The 15,330-nt window shown below is 37.9% G+C and overlaps 1 protein-coding gene across 1 annotated transcript in view; it reads right to left on the reverse strand.

Annotated features, from left to right (window-relative positions):
* The window catches only part of PARD3 (par-3 family cell polarity regulator), a 411,266-nt gene that overhangs the window by 200,187 nt on the left and 195,749 nt on the right, over window positions 1-15,330 (reverse strand). The window contains exon 6 of the mRNA XM_072328130.1: window positions 1,800-1,891. Within this exon, the coding sequence (XP_072184231.1) occupies window positions 1,800-1,891 (92 nt within the window). The remainder of the gene's footprint in view (window positions 1-1,799; window positions 1,892-15,330) is intronic.

Raw genomic sequence — 15,330 nt, forward strand, 5'->3', positions numbered from 1 at the left:
ACCTCTCCATAAATCTGGACGTGTCAGATCTGATTGAAAGCCATAATCTAAATTTGTGATTTATGCCTCTCTCTAGCATTACATACCTTTTCCACGTTTCCTGGCAATGTAAATATATATGTGTATAATGCATACACACATCTTTGAGAAGCTTGTTTCTCTTAAGCATACAAATCAAATTTAATCAAGAAATGGAGCAAAGATCAAGACCAATGCCCTGTGATAGCAGTAAAAGATTTTGTGTTTCCTTCAATGGGCTCTTGATCATACGGTGGCGCACCACAAAAACTTTGTGCTCTGAGAATAACCAGATCACACACTGTTAGGAAATCAACCAAAATTCTGTAACCCAGTGTGTTTCAAATTTTTTCCACATCTTTCATTATTTTTTTAAAATTTTAAGGTAAGATTTATGCTTGTTTTACACTATGTTTTGTATCTGGTTTTAGCCGTTTTTTTAAATGAGACAATGGAAATTATCTGTCTCTGTTAGCATTGTTTAGCCCTAGAAAGTATTGAAGCTGTGGGAGAGCTGAGAGACAGCAGCCAAAAAAAAAGTATTATTCTTCAGCTTTGGCCAAGCATTTTAGGATTGATCATATTACAGCACTTGGCAATGTTTCCTGTCTTAGTTTATGTATCAGCTAATTTGGGTTGTTTTTTTCTCACTGTACAGTAAGGCTACATTTTCAGTAGCTTTCATGCAAAGCAGCCTACAAGAATCAACCAATGTCTCCCTGTCTACCTTCCCTGAATACCTTCTAAAAGACATCTACTACTGCTGGTGTACTTATGCCCCCCTATATTCAACCTTCTTTCTGACTTTCCTATTATAGTTTAAAAAATAAAAATAAAAAACTGAAAGAAGTAAACAAAATTTATGTGATCCCCCTGGAGCTGTCCTAAGCAGAACAGCCTAAATTAAAGTCCAGTTCTCACAGCCAGACTGCACTATTTAACTTGATCTACTGCTTGAGCCAGTATCTTTCCTTATTTTCTAATACACACATTTAATGCCTATGCACTCATTTTAATTCTGCTGTTTTTCTTCCAGAATTACATTCCAAATTCAAATCTTAAGCTCTGTAAAATGAAAAGAAATGGCCCCTTCTTTAGAGATACTGTTTCAATTCTGCTTCTCACAGATTTTCTCATAAGTTTGTGCCAAGAACTTCAAACAAACTTACAAGGAAGTATGATATCAAAACAGAAAAGAAAGGCCATGTATGATGCAAGGCCGATGAGTTAATTAAAAGTAGCACCAAAAAGTAGAAGTTCCACAAATTCTATTGAGCAAGCAGTTTCTGAAATTACAGGAGATTCTTTAAATGGAATGGAGTAAACTCAGCAGGTATTGTTTAATAGATGTCACCATTTGACTATGCAACTCCTGTGACCCTACATGCCTTCCAACCAGACTGTGAACAGTTAACAGGTAATAAGATTTTCCCCCCTGAAGTTCCTGTCCATTAATTTATTTGCACTACCACTGACCCAATTCCTTCCATCAAGTTTTCAGAGTTCCATCAAATAAGTGTCTTCTTTGAGGCAGAAAATCAGCACTTAGGATGAGTACTTAGAAACACTAAGGATCCAATGTTTATCCTTGACAGAGGATTTTTTAAGCTTCTTAAAAACTGCCTTAAAAAAGTGTGTGAAATAAATTGTTTAAAAACAAAACCATACATGACCTAAAAAAGGCTGCCCCGTTTTCTTAAGAGCAGCTCCTGAGGTTTTTGCAAGTCTATGATCAGCCTCAAAACTCATCATTAAAACACAGTGTTCTGCCAGTAACTTACTCAAGGGAAAAATTGGTATTGTTCTCCAAGCCAGTGTCTGCATGTCCAACAGGCTCAACTCTGCTGTTGTCCTCCTCTGTTCGATCTTCATCCTAGGTATTAAATAAGATAAAATCTCATTAATCTAATAGTTTTGTTTCTTGTAATAATGACAATATCCCATTTTGAAATTACGGCTGTTACCAAAGTTGAAGTGGAAATATATGCTTCTGCAAGTGAAATAAAGCCTTTTTATTTGCTGTCTGAAATCATTTTCATCACTCATTGTATGCTTTTCTGTAATAACAGTCAGTTTTATATCTTAACTTTGCTATATGTATAGAAGCTACAGAAACTATCACAGGCAATATCTGTTTGGAAGGCACATGAGCTTGGACATAAAGACAGCTGCCAGTCAGTTCTTTCTGGACTGGTCACTAAAAATTCAGCTGAAGCCATGAGACAGCTCACCAAGTCTCACTTGCAAAAACAATAGACACAATTATGGCATGTGTACTTTGATGAACTACCAATACATCTTAAAACATTTTATCACAGGAATTTATTCATGGCATGCCATGAATGGCTGACATCAGAGAGTTACACAAAGCTCTAATGATAACAATTGGTTTTATTTTTGACTTTCCAAAAAGTATATGCATTATTCACCAAACACAACTTTAATGTCAAGGTTGGGAATGCTGTACTTTCAAATTAGATCAGGGTAATTCAAGGACCACCAGTAAGACGATCTACACCTTTTTACACCTATGCTGCTTATTAGAAGCTTATGGATTTAATTACTTGTGTGATCAAACCAAAAATAATTAACGTGAGCAGAAGGAATCAAACACAGATTCTAAAGTCAGAGCCATTGAGTAAGAAAAACAGGTGCTAGGTTTTGAGTTCAGCACACAGAGACAGACAATATATTAAATTATTGAAGAGATATTAAAGAATGGCAGAGACACTTGGTAATGTCCAACTGACATTTCCACTGAGAGTCTGCAAAAGCAGGAGGCTGAATGCATCAGGCTTCCTTGAGCTGTAGCTATGCCTTTGTGCATCCTGGAGAGAAGAGCACTGCATGAAGCTGAACTACTTGAAGACTGATGATCCTGTGTTTTAAGAGGCTTTAATGTGTACTTCTTCCCCATCCATCTCTGCTAAGTAGTAGGCAAATAATACATTTCAAAGGTTAACCAGCATCTTGAACCTGCCTAGAACTGCATTATGAACGCAAACAACAACTCAAAATAAAATATATTCCATATAGAAAAAGTTGCTTATAAGCCCACTGTAAATGATAACCTGAACATTATGAAAAATGTCATTAGTTATGCTTGCATTTCTGTTTAGTAGCTTCAGATGAAGCTCTGTATGTACAACCAAGTACAAGAAACAAAGACTAAAAATAAATATTCATATATTCATTTCAATTATAAGGTTAAATGCAGTTTGCAAAAAATAAACAGAAAGGAAAATCAGAACATTACAGTTGTTTCCCCTTAAAAAAAGGTGTTACACCCTGTTTCATAGATCCTTGTCATGGGTTTCTCATTTCAAAATGAGGGACACAGGTGATAACAGAAACCTATTTAAGTATTTATATCGCACTGGACTAGAATCTGTAAGTTTAAATTCAGAGTTCATGAAAAAATACAACTCTGAACTGCAGACGTACTAAGAGGTCACCCTAAATGTTATTTTGTTAATGCAGCATTTGGGACAATCTTCCATGCCAGCTTTCAAGCAAACATACAGTAAGTATCCAAGAAGAGACTGAAATAGTACCCTACATATTAGTAGATACACCTCCACTAAGAACCATAGCAAAAGTTTCTACATTGTGTTGTGTTATTTGGGCAAACACATCTATGTAGTTAAAAGAGAAGCATCATTCATATAGCACTCCATGGGTCCTACGCATTAGCAACCTTCAGTCCCCTATGTGTTTCCATTGATAGAGTCGGTAAAAAAAACTTCCCCTTGCCCTCTACAGTTTTCAGGACACTTATTTGGACTTCCCCTCGGCAGACTAGCTTTTGAAGTCCTCCTGGATTATGTCCCCTGTGCACAGCAGTAGCTAAAGCCTTGTGGAAATTTTTCTTCCTAGCCTCATGTCCTCGCTCTCACTCCCAGAATCTCCCTATGTCAGCTCACACCCAAGCCTCTCCACTTTAAGCATATCCCATTTTCCTTCTACCAGTTCCACCCTGTACTGCAGAGATTCCTTCTGCCACCCTCCTGCCCAGCCTGGGGTGCAGCCACAACCAGCTCACCTGCCCACAGCCTGACCATAACTTTCAAAATTAGGATGTGACACATCCAAAACTGCTAACCAAAAGCTAAGTTAAACAGACACTAACTGGCAAAAACACTTTTAGCTTTGTATCTTTCTTATTGAGAACTATAAACACAGTCAGTCTGGGACCAGACTCACTGTCATTTATCCAAGCAATTACAAAAAAGCAGCTCTCATATGCCTGTGTCTGGCTCTTCCCGGACAGCAGACAGATCTGTATCAACAGCGTGTGTGTGCCCGTAAATAGGTGCTTAGAGGAGGAATCACAACCTTAACTACAGCACTGCCATAAGGAACAGACGTACCATGTATCCTTTTAAAAATCCTTACTATTACAGTAATCAAGCATTCTTTTCTGCTGAAAATAACACAGATTTTGATTTACACTGAAGTGAATTGAGAGAAAAATTGGACGCCTACAGAGAGATTTGACTTAAAACTTTGATTTACTATGGAAAGTAACTGGCTGTGAAAATCTCTGCATCCAGCAATTATTTCTTTATTTGGAAAGTAGGTTTCTTCTGAAAGGCAAGTTCCACCTGTACACACTGTCATGAGGAAAGCCAAGAAGAGGACACTGAGAACAGCAAGACAGTTCTGAGAGCCTAAATGGATATTTACTGCAGATCTTAACTCCCAGAAATAACTGATCTGATCAAACTCCCAAACTCATAAAGTTTCTTTGATCTCCGTAAATCACCAATAGGTGTAATATTAAAAGACAAAGCTTCTCATGGATGTATCTTATACTACACACTTATTCCAAGATTGAACTGAAGTCGTTAGTAGACATATCATTTTTTACAGCATGGAGAAAAATTGAAGGAACCTCATCCAATGTACTTAACAGAACCGATGTGTGTTAAGTACCCAGATGTGTGTTAAGTACCCAGAGCAAACCTCCACCAACTCCCTTTGTTAACCAAGGTCCCTCACACAGATCTTCCCCCCAGAGCCTCACTGGGCCACCAGCCACAGGTGTAGCTCCTGATAAAGCACATAAACCACCTGTCATGTATTTAGGCTACTAAATCAGATCACATAATCACAGAATCACAGAATGACCCGGGTTGGAAGGGACCTCAAGGATCATGAAGTTCCAACTCCCCTGACTGGCAGGGCCACCAAACTTCCAGATTTACTAGATCAGGTTGCCCAGGGCCCCACACCTCCAAGGACAGGGCATCCACAACCTCCCTGGGCAGCCTGTTCCAGGACCTCACCACTCTCACATTCAGATGTTACAGTATACAACAGTCACCTTGAACAATGCCATAAAACAAGAAAACAGTTCTTAACATTTGTTTTAGGTAAGAGAACTGGAGGCTCAAAAAGTTGTTCCTACTTCTAGATGGGTCTGTTTAAACTCCTGTGTCTTAGAACAGTCAACTTTATGAACAGGTACACAGCAGCACTATTGATCTACATTCTGTAATAAAATTTACTACTCAAACACTGGGGGAAAAATCCTCACTACTCAGCATGGACTAAGAGCGTTAACAGTTCCATGTATTAAAAGGTGTGTTTAACTGTTCACCTGCACAGCTTTCAATAAATCACAAAATACACAGAAGTTCCTTTTTTTTTTTTTTTTTTTTTTTTTTTTTTTTTTTTGTATTCTTGAAGATTTCTCTATCATTCCTTATGATTGCAAAATCCCCACCGCTACTTTTGTCACTGAACCTTATTCAGTATACATGCACTCAAATAGACTCTTTAGCTACATTTTCTTGGATAATTTCTCCTTCGGGATCTCCATCTCACTCAGGTAGGAAACAGCCATGACCACTGGCTGCAGATTGAAGACTGCCTTCTGTTTAACTTCCAGAGTTTGAAACCAGCCTCACCTTCCCAGTCTTACTGGACAGTTTATCTTACATTACCAAAATATCAGCTCTTGCATCTGATTAAACCACAGTCACTACCAGTCTCTGCTTTACTTTCAAACATGAACTATTCCAAACATCTGTGCTGCTCCATGCATTTCTGATGAGCTCTCCAAATACACAAGCAGAACTACTTCATTTTCCTCTTTCACGTTCCTTCCTGAAGCTTTTCTTTTGACAATTACCTGCAGAAAACTCAATAGCAGTCATGGAGGCTGAATAAAGCATGCTCTTTGCTCACATTCCTCCACGCTTCATTGGTACATTCTTCATCTCCAGGTGCCCAGCCAGAGCAGTGATTGCCATCTACTTCAGCCAGACATGACTGGAAATGGGTTCTGAGGCACACAGGGGTTACGCATGTATCTCACTTTGAACACTGAAATCTCAAATTTGGTAACAGTATCTCCATTCTACCAGTAATTGATAATAGGGAGAGAAGATGGTTTTTATTTTCCCTCAGTTCAGAGAGAAATAACAATTATTTCGTTGTTGTTCAGAAAGTAAATTGATATTTTTAGTGATAATTGTTATAGGAAACAGAACAACGGTGTTTTCAACTGGTTTGAATGTTCTTGCTTTTGGGAGAGTGTGCTCTGGGCAGCCTCTCTGGCCTGTTGTGTCAAGGCTTTAAGTAGAAAGAGAAAGTCTGGCAAATTTATCCATAAACTTCAGTAAATCTGTTCCCATTGCACACAAACCATTATTTCCCCCCCCCCCCCCCCCAATCTCCTGAAGTTGTTAACAGCTCAAAGGACAAAGCCTCAACAAGAGAGGCTGACATGGGTACACAAGAGTTATATGAAGAAACCATCTTTTAAAACATAATTAAAACCATTTTGTATTTTTAGTAGTCTGCAGAGTAATTGCAGCAAAGCATGTTTGTGTGAGTTGGTTGTTCTCATTATACAACACTTTCAGCACTTTTCCTAACATTAGCAACAGAAAGAAGGGTCTGAAATGGCAAGGTATTGCCAGCATTCTGGTAAGCGGGCAGAGCTGCCAGTGTGAGCAGCGTACAATAAATTTATCTGACATACACACCTCTACAAAGAGAAGCCTTTCACTACACTGCCTCTGTGTTGGAGTAATTAAGCTTGTTTCCTTTCCAGCATTTATGTTTTAAGTCTTAGCGCAGAGAATTAAAGTACCATGAATAATGAACAGAAAGGAACAGCATATAACTTTCAACAGATACTTCAGATTTTCAAGTAGAGAAGAACACATACATTATCAATAAAGAGAAGCTCCTGAAAGCCTGCACATCAGTATTTTTTCCCAGCTGGGATACAACAAAAACAAGGCTTATGTTATTAAAATATGCCCTTCCCTTCATGTTTCTCCTTTTATTCTCTTGCTCTTCTCTGTAATGATTACAGAAGAGGAGACCACATTTGCTATTAGTCTCCTGGCTGCCGTGTTTTATAAATGTTTGTTTGGTCCTTGCAACATAACACAGGTTCTCTCTCTGTATGATCAGGCTTGATAGGCAACAGCTCCTAAGGGACCTATTTCCTGAGTCTTAACCAGCACAAATATACCAGCATCAGGCTTTTGTGCTAATGTTCTCACTTCTTGATTAACTGGCCAAATCTCAAGAGAAGGGCAATTTTCAGTTGAATCTGTAGAATGGTTACAAAGATCACATGGGGAAAAAACAAAAGTTATTGAATAAAAAAGTATGATTTCTCCCTCTTGCACACAAACATATACCTGTACATATAATTAGATAAGAGCTTTATGTAATCCACGTGGGTTCTATACTAGGTGCATGGCTATTATTAGCAATCCAGAGGGAGAGAGGGAGAAATCTTACATTAAATCATCATCCATTTAAACAAACAAACGAAAAACAGCAGAAACAGCTGAATCCATTTTTTCTTCTTCTTTTTTATGGAGTTATTATTCTGCTACATGTCAGTCACTCCTATGTTGTTCGTGTACTTGTGCAGCACGGTCACCCCACAATTGGAAATGGCAATATTCATATAGTTTCTATATGCTTCACTAATCCGAGATGAAATTTGCCTTGCTCAGTCAAATCACTGAATAGATATCATACAGGCATAGAGGAGCACAGAATGGAAGGGATTTCCTTGGTCTCCTGATAAATATCAAATTCATCCCCTGCTATCACAGGCAATCATCTCTTATTTCCCATTTAATAAACGGATCAAGCTGAGCTTTAAAACTGGTTGGCTTCATGAAGGCACTATTTCTATTGTGAACTGCCTTGGAAGGAAATGTTTTTACAGATTTAAATGATATCTTTTATTTATTTTTGTCCTCAAAAAAAGTAAAATAAAATAAAAATAAAAACAAAATCATCCAGTGAAAAAAAATATATATAGATTGATACAAACTTCCTTTGATAAACCTATACAAAACTTCATTCAGTTTTGACTATCTGCCATTTCCTTTCATACTTAATGACTTGTCTTAAAGCACACATTTAAAGCCTTGCAACAACTAACAAAAACTGGACAAGCCCTGTAGTATCTCAATCATTTTCTAACGTATTAGTTTAGAGGTTTACTGGAGTCCATGGTCCTCTGGGGCTCAGCAATCTGTGCTATGTCACTGAATCACATTCATCTATTCTGTAACAATTACACAGCACGCATCTCTATCACACAGCTAGCAATGCTAACTACAGGAGCACAACATAAATGTTGCCTGGCCATTTAAATCAGCTTTCACTAAAAAGGCTTTTTAATGGATTACACTGCAGTTGTCTGTTAATTCTTTTTATGGGTAGCACTACAGACAAGTATAAGAGCCCTCAAAGAGTTGCAGTGGGTTAGACAAAAGCTTTTCCCATCAGAGGATTTAACTTGAGACATATTGCTGGCTCTGCTTCTTCACAATAATGAAAATCTTGGACAAAGCATGTGTTATGGAGGTTTGTCCTTACTGTTGCTCATAATTAAAATTCTTAAGTATCATTTTGAAAGGGACTGAAAACTTGCAGTAAAAATTTTACTGTGATGAAGCATTTCAAAAATCCTCCCATGCTCCTCGATAAAAAGATTATGAACAGAAAGGAGCAGCAGCCAAATACACAGAGGCACATCCTCCCCACCACCAGTTGTGCAGCACACAGTCCAGGCTTCCCTCCAAATCTCATCCTATCTGATGCTGCTGCTCCTCCTATAAAGGAAGGGGTTTTAACGTGACCTTACAGTGGTAGCTTGCCAACAAACAGTAAGAAATGCATTAAAACTCTGTTGTTGTTGTTGTTACTGATGAAACATGTTTGTGTGAATTCATGTTGCTCAACGGTCAGTGCCTCCTAGCAGAGAAATAACAAGGCAAAATAAAAGATTTTGCAAATACACGAGTAACTCAACAAAGCTGTACAGGGGAGAGGGCAGAAAACGGAATCTGACAGAGAATGAAAAACAGTTATGTCTAAAGCATTGCTAATTCTTGAAGATAAACTATAAGAGGAGAGATTGAGACTAGATGTTAGGAGGAAATTCTTTACTCAGAGGGTGGTGAGACCCTGGCACTGCTGCCCAGAGAAGCTGTGGGTGCCCCATCCCTGCAGGTGTTCACAGACAGGTACGATGGAGCCCTGGGCAACATGGCCTTGTGAGAGATCCTTGCCTATGGCAGGAGTCATGAAACCAGATGGTCTTTAAGGTCCCTTTCAACCCAAGCCATTCTGTCATTTCTCTGTGTGCACTGTAATCATATTTCACAGCCTCTATTCACTGTTTAGGTGAAAACTACATCAGTATTCCCCTCACCAAGCAGCAACCCACTGCACAACATTTCAGTGATGTCTCTGAGAATGCTGACAGTGCAAGGTGCTTGGCAGAGCAAGGAGTTGTACAGTAATCTGATGGCTGCTGCAATGAATCCATACAGCAAGGTTAGTCTACAGATGGTAATTATCAAGTGTGTAAGGAAGATATGTAGCCCTTCCCACCAGATCATATTTAAACGATTTTTCAAGAAAGACCAGTGTTATTGCAGTACACATAGAGCCATTCTGCAATAGCTTTTCTCCCACAAATGATATGTGTTGCCATAATGGTCAAAGCATTTGAGAAAATATTACAATAGCACAAAAATTTTTGGAATTTCTTTTCATTTACAAATGAGTTACAGGAACCCAAATTTAAGCCAATAACAGCTCGGACAAGATTTTGCACAAGACATTTCTAAAAACAATAGTATTAAAGCAGATCTTAACTTTCTCACAGTAGCTCAGGATGTTAGGCCACAAAACACCTATTCCAGCTGAAAGATACCAGATGAGCTTCACCTTCTCTTTTTTGATCACCAGGTAACAGTAATATACCATAACCATAATCATTTTTTAACATTTTAGCAGATGCAAGGCATCTGAAGGACTAAAACTGAAGACACTCTGTTACATAATTGACTTTGGAGACTATTCACTTATAGAGCCACCTACAAGAAGAAAGACTGAAATAGGGAGCCCAGGTTGGGGAATGACCCGGCAGTCCATTTCAGTGCCAATAGTGCCGCCTATTGGCATGCCCACTAAAATTAGGTTTTAAAAAGCACTCTGACAGAAAGCCAACTGAAAGATTTCAGGTGAACAGAAAGTACTGCTCCTATGGTAAATATTTGAAATATGTTAAGCATGGAAAGCCACACTTTCAATATTAAGTAATGCAACTAAAGAGCTTTTTAAAGATTTGATCAATAACAAATTATGGATGTTTCCGCCGTATTACAAAGAAAAATATTCATCTTATAGATCATGTATGGTTATATCACATTACCTCAGATTGATTGCTGTCCTAAAAATAAAGTGGTTTCATTCTGTGGATCTGTACAGTTACAGTTTTTTATCCGCCTTCTGTTTTTTCTCAGAATTCATAAGTTTCACAGAAGAAAGTCTCTGTTCTTTGTTTGTTTTAAATAAGGCTTATCTGCAGACTATTTCCACTTTCAAACCTCTGAAATTTTAGACTCTTTTTATATGATTCATAGTCTGACATAGAGACCACCAAGATCTGTCAGTGTAAAACAAATATTAGGGTTCATATTAAATACAGAATCAAAGTCATACTTTGATGTCAAAGTCATGGGAAATATTTTTAATGGAAATGGTTATCACCATTATTTGAAACAAGGCTACAATTATAGGTCATCGTATAATTAAATTCCCCTGGAAAGTTTATCCCAAAGGCCAGGCTTGGTTTGTGTAAGCTCTTTTATCACTTACCTTGAATAACAGAGAGATTACCTCATGACATCCCCCATGGTGAGCTAAGATGAATGTGGCATTTGTCATGTAAGAATCCCTCTTCTGACTGATGCTATAGCATACCATTTGTTTCACCTTTCCTCGTGTTAACTTCTATGTACATACAAATCCTCATACTCCACCACCCCCACTGATTAACTCAAATAATTCCTATATGTACAGAAATAAACCTGCCCTTCTACTGAAAATGCTTTATTTAGTGACAAGAGTGATTACTTTTACAACAGAAAGTATAGTTTTCTTTAAAAACCTGAGTTCTTCTGCCGCCACAATTCTAGGTTATAGAGACCTGGGATTTTGTGAACAGCAAATAACAAAACAAACATTTACTTTATATGGAGAAGCTGGCATTTCTGAAAGACAAAAAAAAAAAAAAAATTATAATATACCTCTAACATGGGGAGTTACTATGGCACCCAGGAAACAAATACATAGATCTGTTGGCTTCTAAATATTTGTGTATATTTAGAATGCCACAACAGGAAGGACAGTTCTTCTTCCTTAAAGTAAGAAGAAATAAGCTACCCTCCATGGCTATGACTTGAACATGTTTGTTTTTTCTGTTGCTATCTGAAGTAGGTCAGGTTGGGAAAGTCCATTAGCTCTCCTATAAATAGAGCCTCACTGAGTTCACCTGCTTGTAACTAATGTTGAACAACAGAATTTAAAACAACTTTTCCTTTAATCTGACAAGATAAATTTTCTGTATATGGGTTTAAAAAAATAAAAATAAAAAAATAAATAAAAGGAAGTCATTAAGTTCTGTGTGATTTTTAAAAGCCAAAGAAATGACAATGGATAGACGAAATTGGGACGCACAGTTTTTCCCCTGAAGAAAACCAAATGTACATGCCTCCACCTATAAGTTTAGAGATCTGAAAGACTTCTGCAGAGATGTATTATAGATGAGTCACATAGTTTCCCCTTGATATCGAGACAAAGGAAAGGAGAAAATTCTGCATAAATCACATTTTCCCTGTAATGTTCCTGAATATATTACTATTCACCTCACCTTTTCAAAGAATGTGATTTTCATCCTTCTGAGGATTTTTTCTTTTACTTTCTCTTTCTTTATGACACAAAAAGCATTTCTTATTTAGCAACTCGAATTTGTCATTAGGCAATTTTCAAACAGGTCTCAGAGCTCTTTTATCCTTACTCCTTCCCCCCCCCCCCCCCCCCCCCCCCCCAATTTTTAATCTGAAATAGTCCCTTGTTGCTTGATTTGCAGATCTGTATCAGCATGCAAGGATTTCACTAGCTTCAGCTAAGAACAGAACAGTTCGAGCCCCTTGAGTGCTGAGCATCGAGTCAATTCAGAAGCAAACTAAAAGTATAGCGCTCTGTTCTCTGTCACACAAAACATTGTTTTACTCAAATGGGCATTTTAATAACAAAATTCAATTCTGGATATTTTTCTCAGCATGGCACAGCACTGTTATGAGATGACATCAGACTGCTTAATAAAGACCTTGCTTCTTAAAAAGGCTATTAAAGTACAACAACTTTACCAAGAAGGTAAAAGTCCCAGCATCATTAGAGTTTAAAGTTGGCATGTATTCTTTAGCTGAATTACATCTCATTTAGGAAGCTTAACTTTCAAAGGTTCTGTTTTTATGTTAATAAAAATCACCAAGTTAACTTGGACCAAAGAGCTGGAAAAACAGAGTTATACTTTTTTTATCATCTTGCTTGAAGGAAAGTACGTTTATAGTGATTTATCTTTGGTTCTCATTGCTCGGACTTGATAAAAATTTGATTTAAATTCTCCCTGTTGGACTGAAATAACACCTATGCACCCATTTTACACATCACATAGATGCATATATGAGTTAAGGGATAAGTGTCTTGCACGGCTTAAAGTTTACTCTTCTTCTGCACTAAAGGACAACACGGAGGTGGGCTCATGGGGTGCATGAAGCCATGAAGCAGCATTCACTCCAGCGGTGTGGGGCACCGGGCCTGGATGCAGGAGCATGACGCACCCAACTCTGCTGTGCAAAATGTTAGTCAGGAGACTTTACTATTTTGCAGTTCCACTTTTTACTTCTCTTTTCCAGAGCAGCATAGCAACATGTCACCTTTCACATATCATCCCATTCTTCAAAGAGAAAGCTCAACTTAAATCACTTAAGTTGGATTGTGTGTTGCACTGTAGCATTTGGTCTTTTGCACAACATAGATTTTACCTGAGGCACGAAACAAATTCCCTATTTTAATAACAGAAAATACTATAGCATTTTTCACTGTTCTTTGCTCAATTTGTTTTGCTGAAGTCAACATGAGAAACAATTTCAAACTTTTCAGTAAATGCTTCATTTACGAATGCTCCATTTCAAGTGCCTACAGGGTTACAATCTGGTCTATGACAATTTTATTAATTTTTTAATCAAAAGCATTAAATCAAACTTAAAATAAATAGTACTCAGTACTTCTGTGGTGCCTTCCAGCACAGAATGGCAAAAGTGTTTCATGGCAATAATGATTTTAGTTTCATTGCACCCCTGGGGAGAAAACTTAAAGTTATTCTCCATTTTTTTTCTTCATTAGGGGAAACTGAGGCAGGGAAGATTCCTTTCTATCATTTTGAGACTCATCTCTAGCCTCAGATGCTTTCTGTTTGGGATCATCCCTTTGAAATAGCCAGAGCCTTACTATCAGAAAATATAAAATAATCACACGTATTACTGCAGGCAACCAAAAAGGGCAGAAGCTGAAAAGGTGCTTTGAAAGTAAAATAGCCCCAAGCAAATCTCTGGAAAGAACAAAAATTTCTACACTCTTCTGGCAGACAGTGAAGTCAGTGACAGCTAAGAAGAGCACTTAGCTCACATTAAAGGAGGAGAGATGCTGGGTACAGCATCACTGAGGTCCCAAACCCACACCGGCATGCAAATAACTGTCATGAAAAATGTTACATAACATAATGAAGATGGAGATGCAATATTTCCAGGCAATGGTATTTTTACTGTGCTATCCATAACATCATCTCAGCCCAATACCAAATTAAACTGCAAGGTCAGTGCACACCACGGATGTTGCTGCAAGAGGAAGTCTCATTTCTTCCCCTCCCAGATAGCCATCCTCATCCCTAGATCCCTCCATCCACTTTCTCCTTTCTGCTTATTCAAGCATCAGTATCACTACACAAAAGTTATAAAGTTAATGTTAAGGATGAACTTTTATAGTTGGCTATGCTTCCAAGGCTGATCCAGTTCAGTCCAACTAAAGGTCTCATAGAAGCTTACAGAAACATGAGGGTGCCACACATGGTCACGACTGCTTCTCTTCTCAGCAGGGACTTAAATCCTCTCTAACACTGGCTTCACCTCTTTGTTGGTAAGGATACCACTGGTCTGCAGTTAGCACACAGCTCAAGGTACTCCTCAGTGTCCAGCAGCTTGTACTGCTCTGTGCCAAATTTCATCCTCCCTCCACTGCCTCCTTCTAAATCCTACTTTTTTATAACCAATCTAAATAATTGTCCCTCTTTCACTAAAATTGCCATCTCAGCACTTACCCTCTTCAAAACAAGCATGCTTTCCAGGAATAAATCCCTCTTGCCCTTGTATGCTGCTGACCTATTTTCCATAATGCATCTTCCTCTTTGCCAGTTTTTAATTTACAGTAGAACTTCATTTGTCACCACAGAACAATTTATCTAAACAACTTCATACAGATTACTTGGATTACAATATCTTCCTTAGATGAGACCAAATTAAGACAAAGGCTCAACAATGCTTTCAAGCGCTATTAGCTGAGCTAATTAAAAGCCAAGAAGCATAAAGATAAATAAAAACATTGGTGCATTTTGTGGTTGAATCCTTCCTCATCCCAAAAAGCAAAAATCAAAAGGCAAAAGCATGGAAGTCGTACACATCTTAGAAAAACAAGTGCCAAAGTGCCTCTTTTCATCAAAAAGTCATATCACTTTATACACGGTTGTCTACATAAGCAAGCATTTTAAGGTTAACAATAGCATGTTGGGGAACTAGATACTAGAAAAGAAATCAGTTGCTTATCTAATTGAACCTGGTTCAATTAGAACTGAAAGGGGGTAGGCATTGCTAAACTTCATATTTAAATAAGATAATGCCAAGTTGAAGATTTCCA

The sequence above is a fragment of the Excalfactoria chinensis genome, chromosome 2, assembly GCF_039878825.1.
Source record: "Excalfactoria chinensis isolate bCotChi1 chromosome 2, bCotChi1.hap2, whole genome shotgun sequence".
Lineage (NCBI taxonomy): Eukaryota > Metazoa > Chordata > Aves > Galliformes > Phasianidae > Excalfactoria > Excalfactoria chinensis.